Here is a 14245-nt window from a genome sequence, read left to right on the forward strand (position 1 = left end):
GCCACAGTTTCATAGATGTTAAAGTTTTTCATGGAAACAAAATGCGTAAATCTCAAAAACTGACGTTGAACACAAACCATATTTACCCAAATCAAAAATTATAATTCTACAAATTCATAGTGAATTCCAGGGGGAACCCTTGGCTAGAAAATGCTAATTCCCTTTCAAGTATTAGTGCTCGAAACCAAACAGCTCACTTCCCATAACAAGCATTCTGTACTACAGCATTCATGCAGTGGAAGCCCTTATTCCTTCATAACATGACACCAAGCCAAAACACAAATCATCTGCTGTGAAAGACCTCAGATTTCAGCGGAGCCTGAATCCAAGCCTCCCGCCCCTTCTTGAAAAACCATCGCATCTGCAAATTATCAGTTACTCCGTTTGACACTTTCCTCCTTTTCCCCCTTCACTCTCTCTTTTCTCCTTCACCCTTTTCCCATATCTGAGGTGTAGGTGTGAAGAGCGCGTTTCGCACCATGCCATTGTCACAGGCTATTAATACTTCTTCAATCCCACTGCCTCACGTCCCCACCGGATGACTTCATCACCATCATCATCATCATCATCATCATCTCCCCCTCTGCGGTCGCTGCTGTAGGGTCTTACTGCCGGTCTCCAGCTCATGGGAAGGTGGGTGGGGGGGGTGAGGAGAGCTGACTCACAGGGAATGAGGGGGATGCTACAGCTCACAGCGCCTCTGAATCATCACGGTCTTCTCCATCAATGACACGTCTGTCATTCAGTGTTTCTGTGAATGGAGAGAAAGACTGAGGCAGAGAGAAACGCTGGTGGTACTGTGAGGTAAAGTGGGCCATGTTTGTTCAGGAAGATGAGTTGAACTAACTCAAAGCCAGGGCGTGGCTCTGTCACGGGGCGACCTTGCTTGCGTGTTTGTTTGAAAGCGACAGACTATATTTAGGCGAACGGTTATAATAAAACAGCAGATGGTTTACATTGTAGGAGGGAAGAAAATGCTGACATAGGAGGGACTATTTGTCGTACTAAAGGGAGGGTCCATGTGTTTGCCAAGTCAAAGCACAAACATTAGACGACATGACACCTCTGCTGTCTGTACATAATTTAATCAGGACGCTAGGGATGGTCTTAATACTCAAATGGGAATGGAGGGTTGAACAACTATTGGCTGGACGTTTTAATGGACTTATCATTTATTTTGAAGTTAGAGTCAAGTTTTACAAAAGCTGGATTATGTGTAATTTAGTATAACTTTGAGTGGTGCACCACATTCAAAGCTTCAGGCTCCAAATAGAAGGCAGTTGGAGATGAATGGGTTCTTTCAGCACTGGAAAAATGAAGGGAGAAATTAATACCCATGCAGTTAAATATGAAACGTGACGGCTTTTGTTTACCAGCTGCAGAAATGATGTGGAATTTTGTATGGAAAAGATTTTGAGACAAAAACCTTGAGGGTTATGTATAAATTAGAAATATGGCTTAAAAATTAAGCATAAATGGAAGATTCATGGCAAATCTGAAGATTTCAGTTTCAAGGTTAAAGAGTTTAGAATTTCTATTTTTTAGAATTAAAAACTAATCGAAACGGATACATAGTACAGTTTACAGCAGTTAATTCTACATAGAACATTCTTCTTTCTGCTTAATGGAGTGTTATTACCATAAACAAACAAATAAAACCTAGCATAACCTGGAAAAAAAACTTTTATTATAAAACAGTAATAACTAAATAAAAATAGATACTAATGAATTTTCACTTTAGGTTTTGATACATGGTGTATAATAAAACTCGAAACCTTTACAGCGCACAAACATTTGCCAAAAGACTGAATTGTCATCTAAAATAAACCGAAACATGTTCAAGTTTTGACTTCTAAATGACTTTCCAGAAAAGAGAAGGAAACCTCCAGGCACACGAATTTGCAAGTCTTGCTTTTTTAATTAAAAACAAATGAGCAATCAACCCAAAGCAGTTTTGTGGTTTCTTTTTTGTGTTACATAGCAAATCAATTCAAAAGGATCAAGTGTAAACCTACAATAATTTAGTACATTATTCTGACATTTCTTTAATGTGTGTGTGTGTGTGGGGGGGGGGGGGGCTTGACAGAAAAATCATTTTCACGTCAATTATTTATGCAATTATCCATATTCACAACTACATACATTCATGTCAAATTCAAAGCAATTGAAGCCGTGACAAAAAAGACATTCATAAAAAACAAAAAACAAATAGAAAATGCTCCAAATTAAACTATCACTTTCTTTAAAAAGAGAGCACTTTTACAATGATACGAAGATTAAATTAAGATTGCTTCATTTTAAACATAGGCACATTGTTTGTTAATATCTGAGGCTTAATAGTGACAGGAAGATTTCCTGGCAGACGTTTCGAAACCCACCTGAACTGAGGCTGAGCAGCAGCATCACACATAGCCAGTGCTCCATGCTAGGACACATGTAAACAGAAACACTTCTATTATAACACCACCACCAACCACTCCAACAAAAGACCCTCCATCCGGACCATAAATATACATTTCTTTGCGTTAGATGCTTCTCTTTTCATACAATAATAATTCTTTGGCATTAATAACCCTCTATTTCAATTCCTTTCTGACTAAAATAACATCAAACTGAAATAAAAATCATCACAGACCTGAATACCCCGGTCAAGAACACAACAAATCTTTAATGACTACTATGAGATTTCATAAAATAAAAAAAGGGAGAAACATTTGGCCAAAAAAAAAAAAAAAAGACAAAACAATTCTTTAGATAAACATTGGTTCGAACTCAGAACAGCCTTTACCTGACCTGCAAAGCAGCAACAAATCTCTCTATTTGCCAATTAAATGATTTACTCAAGATTCATCCAATAATGTCCCTGTAATGACAATAATAATAATAATATTATATATACTTTTTAAAAGCAACAAAGCTTCCATAACCGTATCCATGTCACCACAGTTAAAATACCGGTAAGTCTCAATCGTTATATATGAAGGAAACCACTCCGATGGATGAAGTTTATGATTATCTACGAACCAAACCGATCAAACAGTTCAGAGCGTCTCCAACCTCGGTAATATTACAGAATTAAACTATGAAACACCAACCGATACGTCGCTAACAGTAATGGACAATATGGTTTAGTCCAGTGATGCATGCAGTGCAACATAAAGTGATATTTCATGGACGTACATAGTGCTCGACATTTCCTGGTGATATGCAGAATTATGAGTGAGTTTAGAATCTGGGACATGACGATGTAAGACACAAGCGCTGACATTCCTCTTACTAGGACACGTTATATATCTTTGTTAACTGACCCACAATCACTTTGAGCTGCACTCTTAAGGCAAACGGTGCCTTCTGGACTCGCATGGCACGTCAAACTCAGTTTCTTGTTTTTTCTTTTTATTTACTCAAACATCAGCTGACATTTGTCTAGAAGCATGTGGTTTTCGAGTGTAACTGCTAGCTGCTAGTATTGAACAAGCATCAGCTCGTCAGGCTTCACCGAGGGTGAAGAGAGAGAAGGCCCCAAGGTTTCGGACAGGTATTGATATAGTGCGAGTTGTTTATGTCGTCTCGGGCCACTTTGAAGGATGAGACCGCGTCGGCAGCTTTGTATTTTTAGGCAACGTGTCCAGAGAGAGTGTGCGAGGCAGGGAAAGGTGACCTGCTTTCACTTTGATCGATTGTCTTGCCCACGGTGGTTTTTTCCGAAAAAAGAAAATGAAGGAACAGAGAAAGAAACATGTGCTTATGGGTGAGAAACAAATTTGGCACAGCCCACTAAACCCTCATTGTTAAAGCGGAGGTAAAATGGGCGAGGTGAAAAGAAAGGAAGAAAAGAAAACACCTTCGCCCTAAATTCAAGAGGAAACTTTTTCATCCGAGATGAGAAACAGTGATAATGAAGAGGTGCGAGATCACGGTGACCCCCACTTTCTGAGTAAACAACGAAGAGGTGGGTTTTTCCGGAAGACGATATGTGGCCCGCTCCTGCCGCAGCCGTGGAGCGCAGAAGGCCGTTTCCATGGGCCTCTGGCAAGCTTCCCTTCTCTCATCTCGATATCTCTTTCATCCCTCTTTCAGGGGGACAGGTTGAGCAGCTTAGTGGATTTATTTGGGTAATTAATGGCCAGGCTGATGGCTGCGATGTTCTTCAGCGCCTGTGCAATAAAACAGGGGAGAGAATGACAAAGAAATGAGAAATGAGTGAATGAGTACAGGAGGAGAAAGAGGGGGGGGGGGGGGGTCAATGGCAGAAAAAGTCAGAGAGAGAAAAACCATTAAGGAAAACATTGTGGGTAATTCATCAAGCCGTTTCACACACCTGTGGCCCTCAGAGCTCAGCAAAAACACCCACACACAATCACACTTCAAATATGTCGCCGTTTGGCCCATTTAAAAACTTAAAAACCATGTTTTGTTAACAACATCAAACCACTCATTAGGCTTTCATGAATATTTCCAGCCTGTTTTTATTTGAGCTAAAACGGTGCTTGGGATAAGATAAATACAGAGCATTAATCCCGTCCTACACAACACAATGTGTTCCTTCAGCCGCCCCTGTGCCGGAGATGAGGCTGCGCCACACCAAACACCATAATGGGCTTAATGACTAAATGCAATAGAGTTGCCTACAGCCCACACACAAACACACTCTCACACACACATGTACTGCTGGATAAGGATGATGGGTAAGCCTCGTGCGAGAATCGACACAGGTGTTTTTTTTATCAATATCCTTTCTGATGTTCAGCTGTTTAAGCATAATATTTGGTTAAGAGCCGTCACGGGATGAGGAGCGCAAATATTTATTTCACTAATGCTCTTATCGGTCTATGTGAACAAAGGTCAAATGCTCTTGCTCAACTTACGAGAGAGAAAAAAAAAGTTTTGAGAAATAGGCTATTTTCTCAAATTTTATTTATTAATCTGTTCTACGATGAATGTTACTGCAAGAGAAACAATATCAAACAACAAATGGGATTGCTACTGTATAGTAATAATAAAACACACTCATTAATTTTGCATCAGGCATTCATACTGCACAATGCATGTCTGTCATCAAGGATTGCTGATAAAACAAGCTTTACACACTATTAGACATCACAGGATCATTATTATTCAGCAGCATATGGTGGGACACTAGACAAACATTCACCTTTCCACTGTGCTGTGGTTTCCTGTCCTTCCAGCTCTGTGGCACGAGTTAATGCACTAAGCTCTGCAAAATCTTATTTTTAAGCAGCCAACCAAGACCACTGAAAACCCTGTGTGGTTCCTGTTATATACGTGCACTCATTTAAATATGGCTGCATCAGTTAAGTGTCATCTTCAACAACACTTACTAACTATATACACTGTATTCCAAAGTCCACTGTCCTTTTTTCTGGATATATGCATTTTTTTTTTTTTTTTTTATGAAATTAACAAGTTAAATGGATAATCCATTTTTATTTGCAAGGTTTATTTAGATAAACCTTAAATAATACAACCCTTTTACTTCTCTAATTTCAATGTTACAAATGCGGTGTTCGTGGCATACCTTCTCGGACACGTTCATGACTGTTAACTGCTAAAATAAATGAAAATGTCTATGAACACTACAGGAACTGTGGCAGTCTTACCTGAGAAGTGCGCTCCACTAGCTGTTCATTGGTAGTGAGAGCAAGAAGATACTCCTGCAGGACGTCCTGCTCCTGATGGACAAATGAAAAGACACGGAACACAGCTTTAATATTTAAATGCAATAACCACATTTAGCACCTTTAAAGTTCATCGATATATGTAAAACAAGCGGCATTTATTCTATAGCACCTGCCAGGAAATCAATTTGACGAGAGGCCAGTTCAATTCAAGGCCAGTTAGACTACAGAGTTATTCACCGTATACTGGCTCACACTCCTGTAACTCAGCAGGGGCTGTTAATCTGGAGTTTGGAATAGCACCGTGCTGTCGATGACATAACTCTGAATCAAACCAGACAGCGTCTAAATCAGCCCTGCCTCTGCGATCTCATTTCCTGAGGTAGGAGTATTTGCACTGTTCCAGGTATTTCACATTGATCAAAGCCTAGAGTCTATAAATAAGTATTTCGGTGTTATGCAGAGGCTGTTATACGATCTCTGGGGAACATGGTGGAATAACACATAAACATGTTATGTACATAATACAATACAAAAGTACGTTGTTTAAAAAGAAGTACTGTGTTGTGTTAAACCTTGAAAAATCAGGGAATGTTCATAGTAAGGTAAACTTCTATAGTGACAATATGTACAGTATAAACCGCACACAACAAGGTTGACAAGGCTAATGCATCTTCATGCACAGACTGGCAAGAATTAGCCATACTCCGTTGAAATCGGTTCATGAACTCCAGATGGCACACTAGGCTAGTAAAGCGAATGCTAATGACAAATGGGAAACTGACCCAGTAGAGCACAAAAGATGTAACGGATGCTAAACATTTAAAAGGAAGTTTGTGCACAGATGTCACTGTTCGCTGAGGTTTTTATTTTACTGTTTGCATGTTTTGACCGGTTGAAATGGTTTTCACAAAAATATTAAGGCGCACAGCTGTTTTCAGCACTGACAACAAATTCAACATGTTAGAATGATTTCTGAAGGACCACGTGACACTGAAGACTGGAGTTATTGCTGGAAATTCAGTTTTGCCATCACAGGCAGGAATTGAATTTTAAATATAATAAAAATTTTAATGATATTTTACAAAATTGTATTATAATACTGTTATTTCATGCACAAACGTGTATTTACAATATGTGTGTGTCTGTGTTGCCAGAACCTACAACTTGCTTTCTCTATTCATTAAGAATGGATGGGAGAAAGTGACACGTTTAAGAAAAGAGTTTTTTCCTACTTAAAAACAAAACACTATGCCAATATCTCCTTAATCTAGTCAAATAACCTCCTTGCTGACAGCTCAGTTTGATGACTTTAGTGGGAGGAGTCATGAACGGAGGACCCGCGAAGCACACACCTCTTCTACACCAAAACGAACTGCATCTACACATCTCAAAATGCTTCTTGACAGAAATGTCTGTAGACTGTGGAGAGGTTGCAGCTTTAGTCGTGTCAGAACACATTCGAAACCACTTCCTCTGTGAAGGAGGGGCTTTTATCGTCCCGCAGAAATGTGTACTACACTACAGCAGAGGAAGACAGAACGAGGCTGAACTTCTTATCTGTTGTTTTCTTCTTTCCGTCTCATTTCCGACTCAAACGGTGCAAAGACTGAGCAAAGACATGCTGAAACTCTCTGGCAAATGTAAGCCAGAACTAATCTCCCATTAGTTAAGTGTTCTGATCCCGTTTTCTAGTGTTGCCATACTGAAAATAAACAATGGCTCAGTCATGAGCATCTGGCTGCTGAGAGGTTTGCAATCTTTATGGTCAGTTCTGAGAAGTGCAGTGGCTGTGGGAGAGATAAGGCTCTTCATAATGAGGCCAAACGGTTTCGAGCATCTACTGGTGTAAGCACTCAACACTCACAAAACACTCATTTCATCCATTTGCCCGTCAGCCCTTGAGACTAATGCTCTCTTAAACATTTCCCATTCAAACACACACACAAACCACTTCATATTTGTGTCCAACTTGCCTGTTAAAGGATTACAGCTCAAGGATAGGAGTATTGTCATAAAACTTTCCTCCCATTCAAGGGCTCAAAGAAAGAGCCATTCACTCAGGCATGATAGCAGAGTAGAGGCTTTACATGGCATAGAGGTTTATATAAATACACCTCAGGTTGGCATTATGTGTTTGTTTCTCTGAACTCTGTGTGCTGCTAAACCATTTGCTTTAAGAAGATTGTGGCCTACTTTGAATTCAAGGAGGTGTGTTAGTGCCCCCTAGTGGACGATTATTCTCTACCACACAATTATAAAGTGTTCGGAAAATAAAGCAAATCTGTACATTCACAGAAATAGAATAGAACAGACAACAAAGACTAATATAGAAGACTCTGTCTATGTTCTTTCAAACATTGTTTGAGAGCACCATATCACCATGAATCATAAAGTGATGGATTTTGGACAGTTTTAGATTTCTGGACAGGCCCATGCATATGGATTATCTAGGGGATCCAGTTAAACTTAGTTTAAACTGAGGATCCTCCATTGGTAAACAGCACCAGCATTACAAACAGATGGACATGGATGCTAAAGCATGTAAACATGGTCCTTAGGAATAATGTTAGGCCTGTACGATTAAAGGTAGGTGCTTCTATTATTTTAGAATGGGAGTGTAGAATAAAAGCACACAAACTCTGGCGTTCAGAAACTACACACTCAACAGACAGCTGTGCAGGTGGGTATAAGATACACATCATATGGGTATGAGTGGAAGACTTACTTTAAAGGGGGGGGTCAAATGCTCCTTTTTGGTACTCAATATCCTGTTAATCTTGAGTACCTATAGAGTAGTACTGCATCCTTCATAACTCCAAAAAGTCTTTAGTTTTATTATATTCATAAGAGAAAGATAGTCTATACCGATTTTTCCCGGAAAAACACGACCGGCTGGAGGCGTGACATGTGGGCGGAGCTAAAGAAACACGAGCGCCAGTAGGCTTTTGCGTTGAGAGCATTTGTAAGCTGTGACATTACCGTGAGGACAAAACCAACCAAAACAAACCATGGCTAACAGTCAGATTCAGCGTATATTTATGATCCAGAATCAGATTCAGAGGCTGAAATTTAACAAGAGCAGCATCAGCAAAGGCGTCTCTATGTGGTATGAACTGAAACTGTATATATTTGCTTAGCGGTTTTGGAAAATGACTAAGTTCCACTTTATGTCATTTTTTTTTTTTTTAAGCTGTACATGTGGAAAGTGCAGTTTGATGACAACATCGCATGTTGTTTACTTGATGTGCTTACGCGCCGCTAGCTAAGTTAACAACACAGAGATATTTGAAGCAGTTTTACTTGTGCAGTTTGATGACAACATCGCATGTTGTTTACTTGATGTGCTTACGCGCCGCTAGCTAAGTTAACAACACAGAGATATTTGAAGCAGTTTTACTCATCGCATGCGGTTCCAACACACGATCGTGACCCTTTTTCGTTGGGACTGCATTATCCTTAAGAAATAAACGATGTGCAAATCCGGCGTCAAACTGGGCCTTGTTTGTAAAACAAGCATCTTCGAAATGCAGGGAACAAACAAAAACACTTGCACAACTCCGTTGATGCTCTGTAAAAATAAACTCCATTCACTGGTCCCTTAATGCTGTTTTTTCTTTGGTAATCTGTGCAGGGTTGTCTTGCCCTGGCAACCAAAAACACTCTTCTTTTGTGACATTTCTCGACGCTCTCGCTCTGATCAGTGATCGTCTGTGCTCAGCCTCTCAGTGCTCTGCTATACAGGAGTATGCGCTCTTCCGGCACAAGAGCGCGCACTTAGGAGCCATATAAGGAAATTCCGCTCCATCTAACGTCACACAGAGCCATACTCGAAAAAAACTTTCTGAAACTTGTGACAAACCGCTTCAAACGTACAACTTAATTTTTGAAACTTTGTCCATGTTTAGCATGGGAATCCAACTCTTTAACAGTGTAAAAAACTCAGTATGCATGAAATAGCATTTCACCCCCCCTTTAACGGCGTTCCCCTGACAGGGACTCGCACACACAGACCCTGAGTTGATTCAGACTGAATTAAGTCTGACTTCAAACAAGACAATAAAAACCTTAATGCCCTCCAGTCCAGTTTTCCCACATAATATCACATTGCTATTTCCTTAGTTACGTGACAGCACTAAATAATTTTTGTACGTCAGCTGCATGCCTCCCAGAATTCTGGGCTCAATATAAATGTTCCCACTTAGAGATGCTGATGGATGATTCTGAGAACAAAATTATTCTGTTATGAATACAGGGCTGCCACAGGATGCTACCGTCGAGACAGAGCCGGTGCCAGGATAAATAACTTTATGCGGGCATATTTGCCAATTTATCTTAAGTAAATGCATCTAAAATGATTGGTAGTGTTTTATCATCACTGTCTGAAGGACAGAGCAATTCACATCTGTTACCCAGGCATATGCATAACCTTTAACGCATACTAAAATAAATGATCAAAAAAAGATTAAGCATGATGCTTTTTTTTTGCTGATTTTTCTTCTATTTTAATATATTTTAAAACGTCATGTGGTGCAAAGCTGAATTTCCAGCAGTCATTACTCCAGTCTTCAGTGTCACATGATCCTTCAGAAATCATTCTAATGTGCTGATCTGCTGCACATTAAACATTTCTTCTTATTATCAATGTTGAAAACAGTTGTGCTGATGAATGTTCTTAAAAGAGATGCTTAAGAAAGGTGGAAGACGATGGTCACTCACCATAGCCTTGGCTTCGGCGACGAAAAAGAGCTCAGTGAGAGCGCGATGGAGAGGAAGGAGGACCGTGATGCTGGTGGGGTCCTGAATCAAACCACTCTCCATAGTAGTGAAGAGCTGCCACAGCGGCCGCAGAAGTGTGAGGTCACAAGCCCTGTGTTGATACACACAACAATCAAACCGTGAGGTCATTACACTCTAAATTATCATTATTTGACTCTTATTTGAACTACATGCTTGTTTCATTCGCATGGTTAATGCTCCCCTTGAGTTAGCTAGCTGGCCATTTGCACGGGCCTTATTCCTCAACCTCACTAGCTCATCTGATACCACAGGTCCAGGCCTCTATTTCTCCCAGACACGCTCTGTCTGCAGATGATGATGTAACTGTGTCCACACGCCATGGAAATCATGCAAATCCCCCTGACATGTGACCTTGTTGCCATGGGAACAATCAAGGCAGAAAGCCATAGTCAGATGCGTTATGCAAACGTGTGTAAATCTGAATGCCCACCAATACAAAACACACAAACGAATGAGCAGAAGTTAATATAAACCATTCAAGAAGTGGTTTAGGGGAAAACCGCCAGTGAGATGATGCACAATATTCATGTCCACTTGATTCAGGCTTCGCGAGGATTTCAACCCAACGCTGTTCAGAAACAAGAACAAAGTTGCAGGGCGGAAGGAAGATAAGCATGCTCGAGGCTTGTTAAACTGGGCCAAGTTGCACCTGCCGTCCGCAGACTGTAGAACTGAGCTGACAGAACCAGGCCCTAAAAGGAAGGTGCTGCCTCATCTCTTTAGAATAGTGGGGCGGCTTTAAAGCACTGCAGGATGAACCGACTAGCTTTTGTTCGGTGTAATAGATCCTGTCAAAGCTTTTAAATAGCTCATAAAGGTAAGAAGGGACACACCATTGAGAGGGACACTGCAAGAGCCGCAGCAGCAGGTGAATAGCTTTCAGCCGCTGGCTTCCTGTTTGCCGACAGGCCACGCCCACCTGCCACTCCCAGATGTCAGCCAGCGGGAGGTGAGATAGAGCCTGCTTATCTGCGAGCATCTGCTTCAGGATCTCAAAACCTGTTTGGGTTCAAAACATGAAAGAGAATTCATTAGCCGACTTGCAAACTGAAATGAATATAAAAGCAAGAAGAATATAAATTCCTATGTGGGGCTGCTTTCTTTCTCGTTTACCTTCTTGAGCCTCATCTGTGAAAATGCAAATGAGTTGGCAGACCCCGTAAATGAGACTCTGCTTCCATGACTGAGAAACCCATGTGATATTCCATTACAGAATAACAACATCAGAAACAGAGCAGAAGGTGCACAAGTCTATTGATTCTTCGATGAGACAGGAGAGGAGTTCAAAGCTACTTGTGACCCGGAACTGACAGACATGATCAGTCATATGCTCAGAAGTTTACAGGTTTAAGGGCCTGTCCACAGTGTACTGCTTTTCCATTGCTTTTCTGGGGTTATTAAATGCTTGTGTGTGAATGGCCTAATGACAGCAACTGGGTTATGGATGAGAATTCTGTAATGGATAAACTTTACAGTAGAGATGCACAATATATCAGAACCATAACAGTTATTCATTGTTAATTTATCAGTGTCAGTCGATGTATAATTTTTCATGCTTATTTAGCATGTTAACATTAAGATCACTGTTGCTGTCATCTAACACTTTATTATCATTAACTAAATTACTTGAAACTAACATTTATATAATTAAACACTGAAATAACAAAAACCTACCGTAATTAAAACTGTATACATATTAAAATGACAAAACTTTATTTTTTAACAAATTTAAATGAAAACACAAAATTACAAAATTCTATTTAACTGCAATGCATTTTATTTTAGTTTTACAGTAATTTTAGTACTTTATAGTTTTGAATACTAAAAACTATTTTAATAATCTTAAGTTTTTAGTATTTCATACAGTACAATATAATGTTGAGATGCCTAAATGTAGTGCTTTCTTTTTTATATATATATATTTACACAAATACTGAGGCATGCAATCATCATGGTTTTACAGTCAGTATTAATGATTTTGTGGCTGGTCACTGCTAAGACCACCCCACTCCACTGATTGCCTTAATTTCAAATATGTAAGATATGATTGGAGGGTCCGCAGGGCTCAGCAGGAAGTTGAGTTTATGTGCCTGTTAATGCCCCCACACGCTGAGAAACACAGCCATGTACATCAACCCCCTCTGATTCCCAAACAGCTGTATAAATGAAGCTTCCCACTGAAAATCAGGTAGTGGGACGCCAATATTACATCCCTAAAAGACTGTAGGAATGAGTCTCTGTGATGGGCTCTAAATGAGATGGACATTTCTGTTTCATGGCTCATTAGAGGGCATGATTCTAGAGGACAGTAACCAGACAGGAAGATGATGACAGCACAGACTGAAGACTAACAGTGGCTAGAGGACATTAGTGATAGACATCAAAAGAGACATCAAGGGACAATAATTAAATGAGCACAGATTGCGTACCAGTCTGGAAGCGCCCTCGATGGCCTCCAGTCACAGTGAACTTATAGCCCCATTCGGTGTTGCTCATATCTGATATAAACCTGTAGTAGAGAGTGTCCCCTAGAGGAGAAAGAGAAAAAACAACCCTTACATTCTATACATTTATCATTGGAAACACAAGTGAAAATCTATGTACATGAGCAGATATACAAATGTGTAGAAACATTTGCAAAGCTTTAGATTGACCTGGATTTCTGTAGAAAACTGGCCATGAAATAAGATCTGATCTGTCACAACAACAGACAAACAGATCCAGAGGCTTTCACACTGGGGTCTACAGACCCTTAATGGGGAGAGCCACAAAAGAAGTGGAATATTTGAGAGAAAAGAAAAAATGTTTTACAAAATGCATTTCTGGCTTTCAAAGATGAAGTGTTTAAGAAAGTGTGTAAGAACATTTGAATCTACCTGAAAACGTTCCTCTTCAGATTTATAATAATGGGTAGGAAAACAATGAGCTTTAACATAGTCAATATTTTAAAGACAATATATTAATTATACAAAAAAAAGTCAATTAATTAATTTTGGAAGTACTGGATTTAATAACTGCTCTTCATTTCCTGCAACTGTGGCAACAGGACCTGAAGATGCCTCTTGCCTTTTTATGTGACTTAGTTAAAAATGTGAAGAATTGAAATGACCAATTCAGATAAATGTAGATAAATTCTATAAGTCTAAACTAAGCAACCTTAAGTCTGTTATGATTTATTTATAAACAAATGACATTTAGACGTGCCACTTCCTCAAAATCTCACCGGGAATCTCAAAGTCGGTCCATTTCTGGTGAGAACCACTGAAAGTGTGCAGGTCCTGCAGGAAGTCACTACTGCTGGCCATAAGGAGCTCATCACATCCTTCCTCTGTGTGACAGCGAGAGTCGAACTTCACAGACAGGAAGATCGCTCCAGGGATGTGCACTTTATCCTGAGACAACACAAAATATGACATCAAGTGGACGAAAGAAACAACCGTGATCCAGCGATTTGGAGAAAAAGAAAATGGAATTCGTACCTCAAAGTTAGTGTTGTTGTCGTAGGGGTGCTTGGATTCTCGGACCTGCACGGCCATTCCCGGCTCCTCCATAAACTGACATGCTGTCAGCGACAGATTACCCAGCATGCTCTGGCTGCAGCCCCTCAGAACCTTCTGCAAGATCTGAGATCCAGCAAGACGAAGAATTATATGCATACCAACAATCTGATTTGATGTAATTTAATGGCTTATTGATTTATTTCTATACTCATAAATATTTACTATACATTACATAAAAAATGCAGTATTTATTGTATATATAAATAAATGCAAAGTACAGATTCATGGCCAGAATGAAAAACTTGT

At 39.8% G+C, this 14245-nt stretch overlaps 1 protein-coding gene across 2 annotated transcripts in view; it reads right to left on the minus strand.

The window, feature by feature from the left end:
* Positions 1-1898: 1898 nt before the first annotated feature.
* LOC128007810 (zinc finger ZZ-type and EF-hand domain-containing protein 1) overlaps positions 1899-14245 on the minus strand; it is a 44485-nt gene continuing 32138 nt past the window's right edge. For both annotated transcript variants that reach the window (XM_052592835.1, XM_052592834.1), the window contains exons 48-54: positions 13919-14062; positions 13663-13831; positions 12869-12967; positions 11273-11438; positions 10359-10509; positions 5622-5693; positions 1899-4157 (exon numbers count right to left, since the gene is read on the minus strand). In XM_052592835.1, coding sequence (XP_052448795.1) covers positions 4077-4157; positions 5622-5693; positions 10359-10509; positions 11273-11438; positions 12869-12967; positions 13663-13831; positions 13919-14062 — 882 coding nt within the window. In that variant the 3' untranslated portion in view covers positions 1899-4076. The remainder of the gene's footprint in view (positions 4158-5621; positions 5694-10358; positions 10510-11272; positions 11439-12868; positions 12968-13662; positions 13832-13918; positions 14063-14245) is intronic.

This window comes from Carassius gibelio, chromosome A5 (genome assembly GCF_023724105.1).
Source record: "Carassius gibelio isolate Cgi1373 ecotype wild population from Czech Republic chromosome A5, carGib1.2-hapl.c, whole genome shotgun sequence".
Lineage (NCBI taxonomy): Eukaryota > Metazoa > Chordata > Actinopteri > Cypriniformes > Cyprinidae > Carassius > Carassius gibelio.